This window comes from Thecamonas trahens (assembly GCF_000142905.1).
Source record: "Thecamonas trahens ATCC 50062 unplaced genomic scaffold supercont1.5, whole genome shotgun sequence".
NCBI lineage: Eukaryota > Apusomonadida > Apusomonadidae > Thecamonas > Thecamonas trahens.
The window spans coordinates 1-19,070 of record NW_013657675.1 but is presented as its reverse complement, the minus strand read 5'-3'; the positions used below and the strand labels follow the sequence as shown (position 1 = coordinate 19,070).

Genomic DNA, 19,070 nt, shown 5'->3' with positions numbered 1-19,070 from the left:
AGGACTCTCAGTCCCTCCTCTCCCTCCCTCCTCTCCCTCCCTCCCTCCCTCCCTCCCTCCCTCCCTCCCTCCCCTCCTCCTCCCCTCCCCTCCCCTCCCCTCCCCTGGCTATCACACTCACCAGGTACATGAATGCGGTGGAACAGTGCAAGGTGGCATGGGGTGAGTTTGCCCTTTGGTTCGCCTTCTGGATCGGCATGGCTTTCATTCTCAAGGGCCGCGGATGAGCATTCTCTCCCTCGTCCTCGCCTCGTCCTCGTCCTCGTCCTCGGTTTCGTTGCCATGCCCATCGTCACCCACACATCCGCACACTCGCCTCCCATCCCACGACAACAATGATCTCGACTCGACTCGCCTACTCTCACCGCTCACTGCTCACCGCTCACCTCGCCCCATCAACAAACCACACACCATATCCGATATGGATGACATCTATCGCCTCATCGCTGCAGCCCCATCGATAGCGATCTCGCCAAAGTCCGCGCCGCCAGCCGGTTGCGCCCGTAGCCATCAGTACAGAAGCCATCAAACTGCAGCAGCCGGCCAATGTGCTAGATCACAACCGTGGTGCCATCATCTGGCTCCCGTGCTCCTTGTAGCAGAGTACAACACCGGCAGAGTGTGCCGCGCCGCCAGCCGGTTGCGCCCGTAGCCATCAGTACAGAAGCCATCAAACTGCAGCAGCCGGCCAATGTGCTAGATCACAACCGTGGTGCCATCATCTGGCTCCCGTGCTCCTTGTAGCAGAGTACAACACCGGCAGAGTGTGCCGCGCCGCCAGCCGGTTGCGCAAGTAGCCATCAGTACAGAAGCCATCAAACTGCAGCAGCCGCCCAATGTGCTAGATCACAACCGTGGTGCCATCATCTGGCTCCCGTGCTCCCTGTAGCAGAGGGCAGAGAGTGTGATCTCTAAATGGGATGACTTTGGTAGAAGTGTCGGTCGGACAAAGAGTTGGAGGGACAGACTCGACTCAACGCCAGCGATGAACGCTTTTGCCCGCGAGCTCCGAAGCGCGGTGAGCAAGGCCGGCTCGTACCCTGTGTCAGCCCTTGGTGACGTGCTCAACAAGTCACCTGAAGCGCTCTCCGAGTGGGAGCAGCTCCGTTCCAACCTCCGTCCTCCTCCCAAGCTCAAGAAGTATGTGCTCTCCCAGGTCGCCCGCTGGGGACTCACTCTCTCCTCGGACGGGAAGCTCCTGACCCTGTCTGCGCCACGGACGCCTACTCCGGGCTCTGTACCCTCGCTCCTTGCCCCTTCCATGCTCTCTTCCACCCCCAAGTCAGCTACATCATCCCCGCTCCCTTCCTCGTCTTTGGCCAAGCCGTCATTGTCCCCCTCTACCCATACCCATGCCCACACGGCCCCTGCTCGTGGCAAGCCTCCGGGATCGCAAGCGACATCCATGGCCAGTGCCGGCGGTGGACACCACGCCGGCTCGGGCACCAGTGCGGCGCAGGGCGGAGCCAAGATCCGACCTGGCCAAGGCAGTGGAAGCGGGGCGGGCTCTGCGCCGGGTGGCGTGGCTCTCTCGGGTACCACTGTCGCAGACTGGGTCTGTACCGCCCTCGGCCTCGCCCCGCCGGCCGTCGTCCCGCTCCACCTCTCGCCGCTGGTGGGCCACTTCCGGCTCTTTGCCTGTACCCAGTGCCTCTCGCAGTCGTCGCGGCTCATTCCGCGCGACGCCAACAGCCCGATGGACACGCTGTGCGGTTCTTGTGGCGCGCCGGGCTCGGAGACCATGATGTTTGCTGCCCGCGCCGCGCCCAACACCCCGCCGTCTATGCTCCGCTGGCGCCGAGTCACCCGCCGCCCGTCGGTTGCGAGCGCCGCGCCCGACCGGTTTATCTTCTGCGCTGCCGCTGGGAGCCAAGGCCACGATCCCGGCGCCGTCTCCGAGCCGATGGGAGCGCTGAGCGGGTGCTCCTGCCCTCACTCGGCCGCCGAGGCCGCCGAGTGGAACTGGGACCGGCCGACCGCCGTCGAGCTCCGCGACGCGTGGTACATTGTCAACGCCGGCTCATCGTCGGTTCCGGTCTGCGCCTACTGCCTCACCCACCACGGCCTCGCCATTGTCCTGCCCGAGGACTACGCGCCGGATCTCCTTGTCTGCCCGCGGTCGCGGAGCGTGGCGCCGTCGGGTGCCACCATCGACCCGCACCCGTGGCAGCCGGTCAAGGGCCCGCCGCGGCACGACCCGCCACCGTCGCTCTACCCGCAGGCGGTCGGCTCGGCGCCTGCCGGCGAGGCGGCGCTTCTGCTGGGCCTGCCTGCGGCTGCGCGCGCTCCGCCGGCGCACGCTGCGACCCGCATTGCGCCGTCGGACATCAATGCCTTTCTCAAGTGGCTCCATCGGCAGCCGGTCGACCCGGCGACCTCGCTCATCGGGCTCGACTCGGACTCGTACCGTACCCTCCTCCACAACGTGCTCCTCTGTGACGAGCTCGCGCTCCATGACCCGCGCCCAGTCACCGCCGAGTACGACCCGGCGTCGCCGCTCGGCCTCACGTTGTGGGACGTTTCGGCCGAGGACGTCTCCCGCTGCCATTCGGCGCTCTCGGCGCCGAGCGCTTCGCCGAGCCTCTCCATCTGGTGGCCCAACTCGTCGTCGGCCGAGCCCGACCTCACCGGCACCATCCTCTCGGCCGACCTCACCGGCCGGACGGTCGTCCTCCGGCTCTCCCGCCCGCCGGCACGGCTCCCGCTCCCGCCGGTTGTCCTCGCCAAGTTTCCGCTCTCGGTCGTGGACACCCTCCGCTACACCCTCATGCACCACGCGGTCGCCAACGTCGCTCTCGACGTTGTTTTCCCGCTCATGCCCATGCCCGAGAACGAGCCGGACTCGCCCGTGGCAGTTGTCGACGAGTGCCTCACCCCCGTCCAGCGCCAGGTCATTGCCCACGTCCTCCAGCCCGACCCCATCCCCACCCTCCTTGAGGGCCCGTTTGGCGCCGGTAAGACGCGGACCATCAAGGAGACACTCCACCACTTGCTCAAGAACCCGGCGTCGCGCATTCTCATCTGCACCCACACCAACTCAGCGGCCGACATCTACGCTGGCGCCTTTGCCGACTCTCAGTGGCCAGCCTCAATGGTCTACCGCCTCATGGGCTCGATGCGTAACCCGGGCTCGGTCCCAGCCAACATCCGCGGCTACACCTCGCCCTCGCCTACCGGCTCGGGCTACACCCGCGACGGCAAGCTCACCCCGCACTACGTCACTCACCCGGCCGACAAGCTCGCCTCGTTCAAGGTCGTCGTCTCCACCACCGTTACCGCTGGTAACCTTGCCCTTCTCGGCATCCAGCCGGGCTTCTTTACCCACATTATCATCGACGAAGCCGCCCAGGCCGCCGAGGCCGAGCTCCTCATCCCGCTCCTCCTCGCCGCACCCGGTGCCACCCAGCTCGTTCTCGTCTCGGACCACATGCAGATGGACGCGCGGACAAACGTTGCGCTCTCGCTCCGCTTCGGCTTCTCGCCGCGGCTGGTCAACCTCACCGCGTGCTCGCTCCCGCGCCGCCTCTCCATGTCGGCCTCGCTCTCGGTCCACCGCATCCACTTTTTCCAGGTCTTCCGCTCGCACCCGCACATTGTCAACGCCCTCGCGCCCATCTACGGCGGCCAGATTTGCGCTGCGCCCGGCTCCGCCGCCGCCCTTGCTCTCCCGGACATGCTCATCGACGAGGCCTGGCCGCGCCTTTCTTTGTCCCGGCCACGCCCGACGAGGCCGTAGCCGCCGCGCTCTCCCTCCTCACCTCAGCCGCCGAGACCTTCCCTAAGCTCCTCGAGTCGGCCGCGGTCATCACCCCGAACCTGGCGATGGCTCGCGAGCTCCGCTCTGCCCTCCGCTCTGCCTCGGTTGGCTCGCTCACGGTCCTTCCGCTCGACAACGTGCAGGGCCTCGAGTTTGAGGTCATCTTCCTCCTCACCGACGGCAAGTCGGTCGACCGCCTCGCCCGCCTCGTCCACCAGCCGCGCCGGATGAACACTGCCATTTCGCGGGCCCGCAACCTCGTTGTCACCGTCGGCCACGTTCCCGACATCCTCGAGGACCCGGCGTGGCACATGTACGGCCACACCTGCGCCTTTGGCGCAGACACTTTTTCGCGGTTCCTCTCCATGATGGCCATGCGCGCCGTCCTGCCGGCCGCGCCGGGCAAGATCGCCGCCCTCCTCGACACCCTCGAATCGACCATCGACTCTCTTCAGATCTTTGCCCAGGACGCCGAGTGGTCCACCACCTTTTTCGCGCCCGCCAAGGCGCTCGCCGCCTCGCTTCCCTTTGTCCAGGAGATCCTCGCTGTCGAGCTTGCTGCCGTCGACGCCGCCAAGGCCAAGCAGTCGACGGCAGAGCCGGCGCTCTCGTTTGCCAAGACCTTTAAGGCGCCCGCAGAACTCGGATTTGTCCCGCCGTCGCCCACCGCCTCGCCGTCGCCCTTCCCTCAGCTTCGTGCCTCGGCAGACTCGCACGCCCACGCCGAGTACGACGCAGCCCAAGCGCGTTCCCGTTCTGCCGCCCAGGCCCAGGCCCAGGCCCAGGCCGTCTCCAAGGTCGCGCAGGCCGCGCAGTCGGACGCACCGGCTCCGGCACCACAGGCAAAGGCCAGCACACCGACCGGCGGCCCACCTGGATTTGACGCGGCCCCAGCGCCGCAGGCCTCGCCGTCGCCCAGGCCGGCCCCGATGGACACGGCGCCCAAGCAGCTGCCGGCGACCGTCGCCGCCATCATCGGCCCGCTCATCACCGAGTACTGCGGCGCGCTCGAGATGGAACCGATTGCGCTTGTGGCGCCCGAGGCGCAGACCTTTACCGCCGCTGCTCTCGACGAGGCCGTGACAGCCTCTGCACCGACGCCGCAGGACGAGCTCAAGCGGAGGCTCGAGACAACCGCGGCGCGTTTCTCGGCGCCGGGCGCCTCGGTCCCGCCGCGGTGCTTCACCCTCACCGAGCCGCATGCCCGCGACCCTCAGGTAGCGCTCACCCTCACCGGCCTCCAGCAGGATGGGCAAGGCAACGTCTCGCGGGTCCGCATCGGAGTCCACGTCGCCGACCTGGCAGCCCGGCTCCGAGCTGGCGGCGAGCTCGAGGCTGCCATCCTTGCCCGCGACCAGACGCTGCACATCAACCTGCCTGACGGCTCCAAGGTCCGCCGCGCGCTCTTTCCGTCGATTCTGGAGAAGACCGCGGCGCTTGCCGCCGACGGCACGCCCAAGCTCACCGTCTCGCTCGCGCTTGACATTGCCATGGAGCCAGCAACCGGCAAGTGGGCTGTGGCCTCGTCGGCCTTTGTCGAGACCGCGTGGCTCATTGATGAGAATGTGACGTTTGCCGCCGCCGAGTCTTCGCCGCTCTTTGAGCTGCTCTTTGCTATGACCGACGATCTGCGCGCGGCGCGGTGTGGCGGCAAGGGAACGACTCGACCGGAGTATGCCATCGAATACCTTCGCGCGGCACACCCGCCGCAGCCGGTGGTTCGCAATCGGACCGCGTCGCGGGCGCGGAGTGCGCTCGACGAGCTTTGCATCACCTACGCCTCGCTCGCGGGGGCGGCGCTCAAGGCCTCGGCGACCGAGGATTGCCCTGTTCTGCTCGCAGCCGAGCCGGCGCCGAGCGTGCAGACCATGGAGGCGCTGGAGCGGACGCTCGAGCGGCTCGGCGGCGATGCGGCCGACGTGACGTCGGCCGTCCGCAAGCTCCGCGAGTGGCACACCGCCGACGACACGCCGTCGTCGCCCGGCGCCAAGTACGCAGTGCGTGGCGCCAAGAAGCAGAGCCGCGGAAAGAAGCAGCGCGGCAAGTCACTCGTCTGGCACGACCAGACGCCGACAGCGGCAGACGCCAAGCCGCCGGCTGCTCTCGGTGCGCTTACGTCGCAGACGCTGCGCGAAGCGGTCGAGGCCGCGCTCGGCCGCGGCCGGACGAGGTACCTTGCGGTGACCAAGAGCAACACCGCGACGCCGCACGTTTTCCACGGCGTCGCCGCCTTTGCACCGGTCACGTCGCCGCTCCGCTCGGCCGCACACGTTCTCGCCCAGCAGCGGCTCAAGGCCGCGGTCATCGGCTCGAGCGTTGCGGTCACCGTCGGAGTCAAGGATATCGTCCAGGAGCTCTCGACCAAGGCCGCCAACTGCGGGCGGGCGTCGATCAAGCTCGAGCGCGCGCTGTTCCTCGCTTCGCTCCAGGCCGCGCCGCTGACCGCGCGCGGTATGGTAGTGGAGATTCTGCGGTCGGGCGCGATGCCGACCGGTGTCCGGCTCTTTGTGCCCGAGCTGGCATGGGCGTGGCCCGGCGGCCGCGGCGCGCTGCCGGGCATTGTTGTTCCTCTTGGCGCGCTCGGCTCGGTTGTCTCGACTTCGTCGTACGCGCGGGCGTCGTCCAAGTCGGCACCCGAGGTGGTCATTGCACAGGAGACCGCCGACGGCAAGAACTCACTTGCGCTTGTTCCGTTTACCACCGAGGTGTGCGTCCTTGTTGGCGCGCGACCGGTGGGCGACAGCGGCAAGCTCAGCCCTGCGCTCCTTACCGCATGGCTTGGGACGAAGCCGAGCGGCCCGGGCTGCTGCGTGGCACACACCACGTCACCGCGGGCTTGGCTCGACGCCAACGACCCGCTCGACACGAGCGCCGGGCCGTCTTCCAGCAGCGACGTAGGCGGCGGCGCAGTGGCCACCAGCACTGTGCCTGGTGCCGAGGTCCACGCGCTCAAGGCTGGCATTGTGTGCACCGGCATGGCGGTGTACACGGCGTCGTCGTCGGCGCCACCTGGGCTGGAGACGACTGGGCGCTCCAAGCTCTTTACCGATGCAACGGTCACGTGGCGCAACGATGGATGCGGCGTGGTCGAGCTCCCGATGTGGACGGTTCAGCCACGGCCGGTCGCTAGGCAGCTGTTTGCCTGCGTCCGGTCTGCGTCCGGCTCGGCGCACTGCGCCGTGTCACGGATCCGACCCCTGCCGGACGCGCCCGAAACCATGGAGCTCACCCTGCAACCGCTGGCGGACGCAGCTTCGGGCGTGTTTTCGGCGCGGCTGCTGGCGGTCGCCGCTGTCGAGCTCTTTGTCCTCCCCGCTGTCTACGCCTCACAGCTGGAGATTCTTGAGGCGGCGACGGCTGTGGGCGAGGGCGCGGTCGAGCGCAACTCGCGGCCGCCTGCGCTCTCAGCACTGATGAGCACCCCGTCACCGGTGCGGACACCGGCCAAGCTGCGGACTACGTTCAAGGCGCCGAGCTTTGTCATCGGTGACACCGAGAATGTGCCCGGCGGCCTGCTTGTTCTCCCGTCGTCGCTGCCCGAGGCGGCGCGGGCATTGGTGGGCGCGGGCGAGGTCATGGTGGTCACCTCGATGCACGCACGGTCACTTGCGTCGGCCGAGGACGTGCTCAACAGGGCCGGGGTGCGGTACGTGCGTGCAGCGGCCGACGAGCAGCTCTGGCACGAGACTTCGGGCCTGCACCGGATGTTGCGGCTGCGGGCGCGGGTCAACGGTGAGCTAGTGCCGGCCATCAGCGAGCTGGTCGACCTGACGGCACCCGAAGCGCGGTCGGAGAACCACCTCGACCTCCTGGTGTACAACGATGCCAAGGTCGGCGGCGCGCTGCGCGAGCTCGAGGCCAGCGCCCGGTCGGCCTCGCGCGAGCAGGCCGAGAAGCTGGTCAAGGAGTACTTTGGACTCTGGCAGGCAGCCGCCCACCGCATTCTTACCCGGTCGGTGCTCGTGGCGCCGACGGCCGCGTTTGCGCGCGGCCGCCTCCTCGCGGGCCTCCGGCCGGCTGTCACCGCCGTTGCCATCCCTGCCTCGGTCTCGACCGAAGCCGCGCTCACTACCGAGCTCATTGTGCCGGCGGCGCGGACTCGGAACCGAGTCCTTGTTTACCGCCGCTGAACAGGCGTGTGGAAAGTAAACAGATGCGTGAAAAACAAGGAGAGCAACGGGTGTGTGTCTTGCTTTACGATGGTGCTGCAGTGGCGTGGACAAGCTCCGAGAGAGCGTCGACGAGGCCGAGGACGGCACCGGACGAGCCAGAGTCGGCCGAGTCGAGGGCGCGAAGCGCGGCCGGGATGGTGTCGAGGACAAGCGACTTGTGGCTGGCGGTGAGAGCGAGGCGGGCCGGTGGGCGGCGACGTGCTGGCCGACGAGGCGGGCGGCAGCGACGACGAGGCGGGCGTAGCGAGCGGGCGAAATGCAGGTGTGCGAGGCGGCGAGGAGGGCGAGGATTCCGGTGACGAGTGATGCCGAGGGGACGGCGCGGAAGCCAGCCAGCGCGGGAAGGAGATGGTCCCAGACCTCGTCCCTGAGATGCTCGTCGCGGTACCACTTGACGGTGGTGGGGAGGAGAGCAGCGGCGACGGCGGAGGTGGCAAAGGCGAGGCGCGCGTCGGCCGAGGCGGCCGAGGACGCCGGCGGGGCATTGACCATGCGGGTAACGAGGCGGGCCTCTGCGCGGCGGGCAACACGGGCGTAGAGGATGGGCCGGACGTGGGCGTGGTAGGCGTTGAGCATGTCGGCGAGGATGGAGCAAGGGAGGGCGTCGATGCGGTCGCCGAGGTCGAGGGCGGCGTGGAAGATGGCGGAGATCTCGTAGTTCTTCCAGGAGCGAGCGTTAAAGCCGGCGATCATGCGGGTGAGAACGGCGGTGGCGAGCGAGCGGAGGGTGAAGACGGCAGTATCGACGATGGCCGACTCCTTTGCGTCGTCGAGCGCGAGCGAGAGGTCGGTGACGATGGTCATAAAGCCTGCAAGGGCGTCGCCGGAGAGGTCTGACGGCGCGATGGCGGCGGCCATCCACTCGGCAAAGCTGTACTTTGAGACGAGGCGGGTGGCGAGGGCCGGGACGCGGGCCATGTGGCGGACAAAGGCTAGGGCCGAGTCGACGACCTGCGACGGGTTGCCCGAGTCGAGATAGGCGGCAAACACGCCCTGGACGATCGAGGCCTTGTCAAAGTTGGCCAGGTCGCGGGCCGAGTGCGCGCCGTGGGCGATGATGTCAAAGACAAAGGGGCGGGCGATGACGCCGTCGCCCGTCTTGGTCGGCGCAAAGTGGCCGCGGAACGGGAGGCGGTGGATGTAGATCGAGGGGTACTTGGTGAGCCACTTGACGACGACCGGGAAGACCGGGTTGTTGCTAAACGAGAGGACGCGGGCGGCGAGCGCAAGCGCAAGCGAGAGCGCCGAGGGCAGGCGCTCAAACTCCTGGGTCACAGAGCCCTTGACGAGATCGACGATGACTTCAAAGTTGCTCCGCGAGCGGAAGCGGTAGGCGCGGATGAGCGACTCGATGAGCGAGACAAGCTCGTAGCCGAGCTTGCGGACGTTCGAGTGGTGGGCGGCGAGGGCGCGGAAGCCGATGGCGAGGGCGCCCGACTCGATGACGACCGAGGCCTCGGTGTTGGCGGCGGCGACATGAACGAAAAAGGTGAGGAGGAAGCCCATGTCGTAGCAGGGTCGGGAGGTGGGCTCGCTCATGGTGACGCCCTTGCTTGCGTTGGCGAGAGCGACGACGGTGGGAGAGACGTGGGCGGTGTTGCCTGCCGCGGAGAACCGGCCGCGCAAGATCTTGGAGGCGAGCGACTGCCAGACAGTACCCTCGAGCTCGGGAATCTCCGAAGTTGCGTTGACGGAGAGCGGCATGTCGATGGGGAAGAGGCGGAGGCTGCGGTCGAGCATGCTCATGTCAATGAGGTGCGACGAGAGGAGGCCGGCGTTGTCCGAGGCCTCGAGTGATGAGACGGTCCCGCCGAGCGAGCGACGGAGCTCGATCTCGATAATGTCGTCAAGGCGAGTGAGGGTGTGCTCACCCCAGCCCCAAGCGTCGGCAAAGAGCGAGAGCTGGGCCGACTCGTAGATAAAGAGGATGTGGAGGAGGACGCGGTCAGCAAGCGAGGTGGTAGCGCCGTAGGCCGCGAGCAGCAGCGGCAGCTGGTGGCGGGCGAGGGCAGCGGTAGCGGGCGCGGTGGGCGCGGTGAGGAGAGCGTGCATGAGGACGACAAGCGCCTGCTTGACCTCGTCGGTGTGGGCAAAGTCGAGCAGGGCATGCTCGTCGGCCGCGTCCTGCTCATCAGCATCTGTGGCGCGCGGGTAGAGCGCTGCACGGAGCTGCGAGTGCTGGAAGATCATGTCGTAGATGGTGGTGAGGTCGGGCGCGTCTTCGGTGTGGGGAATGAGCGGGACGAGCCAGCGGAGGACAAAAAGAACGTCCGGGCGGAGGAAGCGGCGCTTGAGGGCACGGCGGACAAGCTGGGCGAGGAGCTCGCCAGGGAGACCGACGAGCGGGGTCGGGGCCACGACCGGCTTGCGGGCGCGGTAGGCGCCAAAGGCCGACGACTTGCGAATGACAAGGGCGAGCTGGAGGCAGACATCGATCTCGGCGTGCTGCATGGGCAGGTCGACGGCCGGCTTGCGGAAGGCGTGGGCCAGGTCGGCGCAGGCCCAGGTGACAAAGGCGATGGTGACGTCACGGGTGGCGAGCTCGGACTCGGCAAAGAGGCGGAGGGTGGCGAGCGAGTGTGGCGCCATGGTGGTGAGGACGAGGTCGTCGTGGTCGTCCGAAGTGATGATGTCGGCGAGGATGGCGACGGCGGCTGCCGGCAGGCGCTTGGCCTCGATGGCTTCGGTGATGATGTCCAAGGCGATGCCCGGCGAGGGGAGCTCTGGATCGAGGATGAGCTCGACGGTGGCGACGGCAAAGGCATCGCGGGCGGAGGCCGGGAGGTGGACGTGCGGGCTGGCGAGCGCAGGGGCGAGGATGGGAAGGAGGAGCGCAAACCAGGCGAGGAGCGGCATGTTGTCGGCAGCGACGCGCGACGCCCACCAGTTGGCGAGGGCGGCGCAGAACGAGGGGACAAGCGCAACGACGGTGGCAAGAGCCTCGCCGGTGGCGCGATCGCCGAGGCGGGCGAGGGCGGCGAGCAGGGTGTCGGACTCGGAGGCGAGGCTCAGCGAGGCGTGGAGGGCGAGGCTCTGGACGAGGGCGGTGGTGAACTGGGCGAGGACCGAGGTGTGGCGGAGAACGATCTTCTCTTCGTCGGTGAGCTGGAGGTAGAAGGCGACCTCATCGTCGTCGATGTCGAGCTCGCCTGAAGCGACCCGGCGCGAGACGGCGTCCCAGTCGCGGACACCCGAATGGGCGAGGACGGTGAGGAGGGTGGCGACGTGAGTCGACGAGTAGTGCTTGGCAAAGTATGCCGTGTCAGCGACACCGAGCAGGTCACCGCGGTTGGACTTGTTGACGTCGAGCTCGCGCCGGAGGAGGAGGCAGAGGACGATGTGGTAGTTCGAGTGGCGCGAAGACTGAGCGTTGACAATGTGCTCAACGACGTCGGGCGAGAGCAGCATGTTGACGAGCGGCGGAATGAGCTCCCGCGAGAAGCCCTTGGCCAAGAGTGCGAGGCAGACACCAAGAGTCTGGCCAAGCGGCGAGTCGGGGGCGGGCGACGAGGCCATGAACGCTTGCTGGGCGCGGGCCATGATGGGCGCGAGGGCGGCGGCGACTGCGGGCGGCGGCGACGGCAGCGCACGAAGAATGGTGCCAGCGACCGAAGCGACCGAAGTGGCAAGGATGCCGTCGTCCAAGGAGAGCGCATCAGGCGAAGTGATGGCGTTGGGGGGGAGGAATGCCCGCTCGAGGGCCGGGTGGCGGAGGACGACGATGCTGAGCTCGACGAGGGCGGCCGAGTGCTTGGCTGCGATGGCGTCGTCGACAATGTCGTGGACGGCAGTGATGAGGTCCGAGGTGGGACGCTTGGTCGACATGAGGCGGTTGAGGGCGGCGACGGCAAGGATGATGCGGGCCTGGTCTGCGCCGATGGACGCGGTGTCAAGCTCGAGGGCCGGCGAGGGGAGGCCGATGTTTGACGAGGCACAGAGACTCGCAAGGACACCCGGGGTGAGCTCGAGGGCGGCGAGGGCGGCGAGGACGGCCGGATCAGGCGAGTCGTGGGCAATGTAGGCGGCGACGAGCGGCGACCAGACAAGGGCATTGGAGGAGGGTGCAGCGGTGAGGTCGGAGGCGCTAGCCGATGCGCGCATGTGTGCGAGGAAGGAGGCCATGTCGGCGTCGGGCTTTGGCGCGGCGGCCATGGCATCGGCGACGGCATCAAAGTGCTCAAACGGCGAGGCGCGGACGCGGTCGAGGACTGCGGTAAAGTTGGCAGAGCCGAGGACCGGGAGCAGGTGCAGCCAGAGGTGGAGCTCGATGGGGTTTCCGTCAAAGTACTCGGACTCGCGGAGGAAGCGGACGAGGAGGGCGTAGACGGTGGCGGCGGTGCGCGGGAAGCGGAGCGAGTGTGCAGGTAGAGGTCGCAGAGTGGGGCGAGAGAGAACTTGGAGTCGGAGGTCCAGCCGAGAGTGGTTGGGAGCGAGAGGACGGCGACGAGGGCGTCGATGGTGGCGGACGGGAGGAGGAGGAGGACCTCTGTGGGCGGGACCAGGCGAGTGAAGAGCATGCGCTCGCCCTGGAGGCTCGACGGGGCGTGGGCGACGTAGCCAGCAAAGACCTTGAGGATGGAGGTAAGAAGTGAGGCTGCGGCGAGGTCAAGCGAGCCCGAGCCCGACTTTGCAGCCTTTGTGAGGGAGCGGAGGGTGCTCGCGTAAGCGGAGCGGACGACACGAAGGGAGGGGAGCGAGGAGATGAGGACGCGGTCGACGAGCGAGAGGGCAGCGGCGTGCGAGGGGAGGGTGGCGACCGGGGTGGTGGTGTCGTGCGAGGCGGCGAGCGGAACATCGTCGTCGAGGGCGACATCCTTGGCGGTGAGTGCACGGCCGTGGTGGAGAACGAGGGCCGGATGCGAGGGGTTGTCCGAGATGGCGTCAAAGTAGAGCTCGACTTGGAAGCTGAGGACGGCGACACGGGCAAAGAGAGCATCGAGGAGGCCAAAGGCGGTGAAGCGAACAAGCGGCGAGGCGTGCTGCAGGGCACGGGAGAGGGCCGAGACGGTGGTGGTGAGCGGCATGACCTGCGACTCGAGCGGGGCGTCGACGATGAGCGGCGGGGTGACGGTGCGGAGGAGGTGGGTGAGCCACGACATGTTCGAGAACCAGACGAGCGAGGGCCGCGGCTCAAACGAAAAGTTGCAGGCGGCGATGTAAGGGGTGACGAGTGCCGGAAGCGAGGAGAGGACGTACTGGATGAGCATGCGCTGTCGGAGACCCCAAGTGGTGTGGAGCGAGACAAGGAGCTGGAAGACGGTTGTGGAGCGGGCGATGTTGGCGGCGTGGAGCGTGAGGAAAAGGACGTCGGCCGGCGGCGGCTGGAGGATGGAGAAGCGGATGGAGGTCGAGCGCGGGAGGGTCTCGAGTGCAGCGAGGGCGCTGGAGGAGACCGAGGCAAGGGCGCGGCCCGCGGCGTCGCCGACAGCGGACGACGGGCTGAAGAAACGGTAAACGTCTGAGGTGCGATGAGCGGTGATGACACCGCGGAGCAGATCTGAGGCGGACATGGCCATGGCCGGGTCGTCGGCATTGAGCAGGACCTTGAAGAGGGCCATGAGCACGAGGGCGCGTGAATCTTCGTCGTTGCGGAGGATGCCGAGGTTCTTGGAGAGCTGAACAAGGGTCTGTGAGTTGAAGAGCTTCATGCGGATGCGCTTCGTGACGTGCGAGGCGAGGGCGATGCGCTGGGTGATGAGGGTGAGCAGCGGGACGACGGCTGACGGCGGGGCGATGCCGAGGATCTGGAAGGTGGCCGGGACGACGGTGCGAAGCGAGACGGTTGCGATGGCAATGCCCGGGGCATCGTGAGCAAGGAGGGTGATGAGAATCTCAAAGTAGGCGGAGACCAGATCAGAGGGTGAGACGCCGAGCGAGTTGGCCTTTGAGAGGGCGGCAACGCCGTTCTTCTGCGAGGCGCGGCCAAAGTCAAATGGAATGTTGAGGAAAGACTTGAGGGACCAGTCGAAGCGGCGAATGAGCTCGCGAGCGATGGTCGGCGAGAGAGCGGCGATGGCAGCGAGGAGGCGGAGCGTGGCGAGGGCCTGCGGGCCCGACGAGGAGAGCGTCGGGTAGAGTCGGGCGAGGTAGGAGCGGAGGATGGCGCGGGCGAGGGCGAGCGCAAGCGAAGGCAGGCGGTCGTCGGCCTGCTCCTGCAGTTCAGGCAGATCATTGGTCCGTGGCAGAGTCCGCTCGTGGAGCGAGCTGCCGGCCCAGATGATGTCGGCAAAGACCTCGACGACAGCAGCGAGGAGCGGAGCGAGCGAGGCCGACTCGGAGCGGGCGACAGCGGTGAGGACGCGCTTGAGGATGTCCACGAGCTCTTTGCCTTCGGGCGATGCAGCAGCATACGCCCACATAAGCGATGACTGACCAGAGCGCTCGGCAAGGGCTTCGGTGTTCTTCTTGTGGAAGGCATTGATAGCTGTGGACGGGGGGGGGGCAGTGAGTGAGCGCGGGGGGGTTGCGAGGATGGAGGATGAGATGCGGGGATGGGCGGGGCGGCGTACCAAGGTAGACATCGTTGAGGTGCTCCTTGCCGAGGCCGGCGAGGAGGGCACCAATGTCGATGTCCTCGTAAGTGTTCTCCATGGTCACGGTCACTCGGGGTAGAATCGAGTGGGGAGAACGGGGAGCGGTGTGGAGGTGTGAGCTTGGCTAGGCTCCTGGTGTGGGTGCATGGCGAAGATTGATGGCAGGGGAGGGGAGGGTGTGAGCGGGTGTGGATGGGGGGTGGGGGGTGGTGAACAATTTTTGGGTGCACTCTGGTACTGAGAAGTGAGCAACAACGGCAGAGCGAGCGGTGCGAAGAGAGAGTGCTCACGGGCGGTGGCGGTTGAGGTAGAAGGGATATACATATCTCCTACACAACGTTGTGTTTGCAATGGGTGCTGGAGGACGCAGAGGAGGACGGTCTGGCGGGCGGCGAGCAGGAGGGCGACGAGCTGGAGGGCGGCGGGCAGGAGGGCGGCGGGCAGGAGGGCGGATCGGGCGCGTTGGTCGGCATCACCGCCATGGTGCTCTCCACCATGGTGCTCTCCACCACGGTGTCCACCATGGTGCTCTCCACCACGGTGTCCACCACGGTGTCCACCACGGTGTCCACCACGGTGTCCACCACGGTATCCACCATCGGCCAGGATATTCGCGGGGCGTGGGTGGCGGTGTGTACGGGCGAGGTGGAGCTGACTGCACCGAGACACGATGTTGCCGTACGAGACCGGCGCAGTTGGCTTGCGTTGCGCTCATCCTGGGCGTCATTGTCTTTGCGCTCGGGGCTATTTTCACCATTCATGCCTCGATGGGCTTTGGTGACCCGTGCGATCCCAACAACTTCTTTAAGGACTCGTTCAAGTGCTGGGCAAAGACTGGCGGGCCGATCATGATGATTATCGGCGGCATCGCGGTGGCGACTCTCATTATTGTCCAGTGCATCCTGTGTGTGGCGTACAACCCCGACGCATACGATGATGATGGCGTTGTCGAGAGCGAGGAAGGGGCACCGGGCACGATGCCGGCGACATCCGGTGTGGCCGCCGTCACAGCAGGTCCACCACTGCCGCACAGCATGTACACAAGCACCACCTCCGGCATCGCGCCTGTGCCGGCGCCTGCAGCGCTCATTGCCCCCAATCCGCTCCTCGCGCCAGCGGTCGCCACGCCGAACGCGCCGCCGCCGTTTAATCCGTACGCGCCGCCGTCTGCGCCGCCGCCAGCAGCGGATGAGGCACCGCCAGCATACGACGCAGCCGTGCGGAAGGTATAGTTGTGCTGTAGCGGTGATTGTTGTGGATTGACGCACGTACTCGATTGAAGAGCTGTATCTCGTTCGCCGATGGGAGTATTGTGGGTGGTGGTGGGCATGGCCATGGCATGGGGGAGGGGATGTGGCTGGGATGGGGTGATGGCGGTGGAGTAGGGGATGAGGGTGGTGGTTGGTGGTGATGGCGCGTGATGAGTATGGTGGGGGGGGGATGAGGGGGTTGTGGCGTGGGTGGCGGGGCGGGTGGACCCGGGCCTTTGCCGCAATGACTCATGACTTGGGTGTATGAACCACGGGAGCGAAACAGGTCAAACTCGGGAGCCGGGTCGTGGTGGTTGGATGGGCTAGGTGGCTTGAGATTGCAGTTGGTTGGAGAATGGGCAGTATGGCATCTGATGATTGAGGGGTGTGGGTGTCGAGGTCGGGAATGAGGATGCGGGTGAGCTGGAGCTCGGAGAGGAGGAGGAGGAGGAGGAAGAGGAGGCCGAGTGCGCGATGGGATGGTGGTGAGGATGGCCAGGACATGTGGGTGGTGGTTGTGGCTGCAATGATAGTGAATGTGGTGGAGTAGGGGTGGGGGTGGTGGTTGGTGGTGAGGGGCGTAATGAGTATGGTAGGGGGGATGAAGGGGGTCGTGACGTGGGTGGCGGAATGGGCGGAATGGCAGTGGGTATGGCGATTGGAGTGAAGGATTGATGTGGGTGGGTATGGTGAGGATGAAGGGTGTGTGTGGGGTGTGGTTGATGAGGGTGGAGGGGCTTGGGCGGCTTGGGCGAGGAGGGCGGGATGGATTGGATTGAGATGGACGTCGATGGGGACGATGGCTTGAGATTGGAGGAAGGAGGCAGACCATTGCACTCTGGCCCACCACTGCATTGCCTATCGATTGCCCCCGCCCTCTCTTCTTCTTCCTCGTCCTGGCCAGCCCGGTGGTCTCGTCGTCTAGCTTGGTGATCGGCGGCAGGGGCGGCTGGTGATGAGCAGGCCGGCGGGGCTGTGATGGGCAAGGCCGGAGGAGGGAGGGGAGGATTGGGTTGGAGGGCGCACTGGTAGGCATTTCCATTGTTGTGGCTATCCGCATGCATTGCCTCCAATGCCCTGTCGATGGCTAGCTTGCCCTCGGTGGTGTCGGTGGTGGTCGGTCGGCGGCGGGCGGCGGTCGGCGGCGAGCAGCCGGCGGTCGGCAGCGATGCTGTTGACGGGATAACGTCGGCTGATGTGCGTATCGGGGCAAATGAAGTCGATGGATATAGTTGCAGGGATAATGGGTACGTGTGGTCTGGATGTGGTGATTGTGAGTGGAGATGGTGGGGAGTGGGGGTCGGAGATGGGCCCGGGGAGGAGGGGTCAGCAGCATCGAAGGGACACAGGGCCAACAACTTGGGCCCGAGCCGGCGAAACTCGAATTTCGGAATACAGCAGTTATGGATTGGAGACTGTGCAAGGGGGTAGTGTGGTCATGTAGTAGGGTAGTAGTGAAATCAGATTGGCCATATCTTGTAATGAGTGTACTCGGGGGCGTGTGCGGGGTGGGACGGTCGAGGACGTGCTCAACCACCCAGGCAAAACAAGCCGACGCGGAAATGAGCCGAGGAAGATGGGTGTCGATGACAGCGATATTGATACTGGAGATAGTGTGGGATGTGTGATGACCTTGGTGGTGGTCGTGGGTTGTGTAGCTGGTAGTGGGAACGAGCTACGTGGTGATGAAGGTGGGCCTGATCGGGCGAGCGGGCGACGGCTGAGGGCTGGTGGTCGGCGAAGCGGGGCCAGCTGAGGAGGCTGGGTCGGAACTGGGTGGCTTGAGATTGTTGATGGTTGGTAAATGGATAGTATGACACGTGATGGTGGAGTGGTGTCGGTGTCGAGGTCGGGGGAGAGGATGGGGGTGAGGTAGAGCGAGGAGAGGAGGAGGAGGAGGAGGAAGAGGAAGCGGGTGCGCGATGGGATGGTGGTGAGGATGGCCAAGGCAGGGTGGTGGTGGTTGTGGCTAGGATGATAGTGATGGTGGTGGGGTAGGGGTGGGGTGGTGGTTGGTGGTGACGGGGCGTAATGAGTATGGTAGGGGGGACGAGGGGGTCGTGACGTGGGTGGCATAGCGGGCGAAAGGATGATGGGTATGGCAATTGGGCTTGAGCATTGAAAAAGGTGGGTATGATACGGCTGATGGGTATGTGTGGGGTGTGAGCGATAGGGGCGGCGGGTACTTGGCCGGCAGAGGGAAGGCGGCGGACGTTAATTGAGTAGAACGTTGAATTAATTGAAGAAAAGCCGGAACGGGCATCAAACGAGGCAATGACGTCCACACCAACAACCAAAGATCATACATGGCTTGCACAGCACACGTATGAGTAAGCCAACAGGGACTGGACAAAGCCAGCAGGCAATGGGATGGACTCGGGTGACGTTCAGGTCGATGAGGCAGGGCGCGGTTGATCGATCAGATCTGCAGATCAACCATGACCACGACACAACAGGGTCAACACAAAAAATATTACATGCAAAACTATTCACCACGACAAACGACAACAAAGTTGAGAATCGATAGTGTAGTGAGCAAGGCCCTGTCGCAAGACAGCGTGTGCTTGAGCCTGGGGCAGACGTCTCTCTCTCCCTCGTTCCTGACGTCAGCTTTCGGTGCCGGTCTTCGGGGGTAAAATCGGGTTTAGCCTTTGCTTGTGCACACCCTGCGTCACACCCCATCGTAGTTCTGTGAAACCTTTAAGGCTGTCCCTACGCAGTAGTGTCTAACAATGGCTAACAAGACCGAGACTATCAACGCCGTACGCAAGGAGTGCTTGCCCTCGCTCGTTGAAGCCATCGCGTCGTTCTTCATGAAAATCCAGAAGTGGGTATCGCCGACCGCTTCGGGACCGGTCGAGTCCGCCGCCGTGCTCAAGCAGAATATTACGAGAGCAACAGAGGCGAGCCTCTACCACGTGACCGCTGGTCAGAGGGGGCTGGATTCGCTGAGTCAGACGTTCAACGCCATTCTGGCTGTGCTATGGAAGGAGGCGGTCGCCGGGCTGTTGAAGGGAAAAAATTTTGCGGGCGACAATCAGCGGGTCGCGAAGCACGTGACTCGTGCCCATCGTCGGGCGGAGGATCTACTCGTCAAGGACGAAGGCTCTCGGACGGAGGAGGGGGGAGCAGCAGCATCCTCCCGCACCCTCGCACAGGTCCTGGCCGCACGGGCTAGAGCGGCTCAGGTGTCTGCGGAGGAAGCGAGCGGGCTAGTCAGCCGGCTGCTCGCCGGGGAGGGCGCGGCCACAACGGTTGAGCGCACCTTCCTCTCGCTCTTCGTGGGGATACTCGAGGACACCCTGGGTGCGGCCGGGGGTGATGGAACCGTGAGTCTGTCGACACCGGCTGCCGTACT

At 65.8% G+C, this 19,070-nt stretch overlaps 4 protein-coding genes across 4 annotated transcripts; 3 read left to right on the top strand and 1 right to left on the bottom strand.

The window, feature by feature from the left end:
* Window positions 1-985: 985 nt before the first annotated feature.
* AMSG_01164 (uncharacterized protein) lies at window positions 986-3,736 on the top strand (the record flags this gene model as incomplete). The annotated part of the gene is made up of 2 exons (XM_013906321.1): window positions 986-1,237; window positions 1,382-3,736. The coding sequence occupies 2 exons, from the start codon at window positions 986-988 to the stop codon at window positions 3,734-3,736; spliced, it is 2,607 nt and encodes an 868-aa protein (XP_013761775.1).
* Window positions 3,737-3,822: 86 nt separating this feature from the next.
* On the top strand, window positions 3,823-7,925 carry AMSG_01163 (uncharacterized protein; the record flags this gene model as incomplete). The annotated part of the gene is made up of 1 exon (XM_013906320.1): window positions 3,823-7,925. One exon carries the CDS (start codon window positions 3,823-3,825, stop codon window positions 7,885-7,887), a length of 4,065 nt encoding a protein of 1,354 aa, XP_013761774.1. The 3' UTR covers window positions 7,888-7,925.
* A 26-nt stretch (window positions 7,926-7,951) lies between these two features.
* Window positions 7,952-14,520, bottom strand: AMSG_01162 (uncharacterized protein; the record flags this gene model as incomplete). The annotated part of the gene is made up of 4 exons (XM_013906319.1): window positions 7,952-8,083; window positions 8,128-12,222; window positions 12,369-14,353; window positions 14,439-14,520. 4 exons carry the CDS (start codon window positions 14,518-14,520, stop codon window positions 7,952-7,954), a joined length of 6,294 nt encoding a protein of 2,097 aa, XP_013761773.1.
* A 422-nt stretch (window positions 14,521-14,942) lies between these two features.
* On the top strand, window positions 14,943-15,694 carry AMSG_01161 (uncharacterized protein; the record flags this gene model as incomplete). Its single annotated transcript, XM_013906318.1, has 2 exons — window positions 14,943-15,040; window positions 15,148-15,694. The coding sequence occupies 2 exons, from the start codon at window positions 14,943-14,945 to the stop codon at window positions 15,692-15,694; spliced, it is 645 nt and encodes a 214-aa protein (XP_013761772.1).
* Window positions 15,695-19,070: the final 3,376 nt, after the last annotated feature.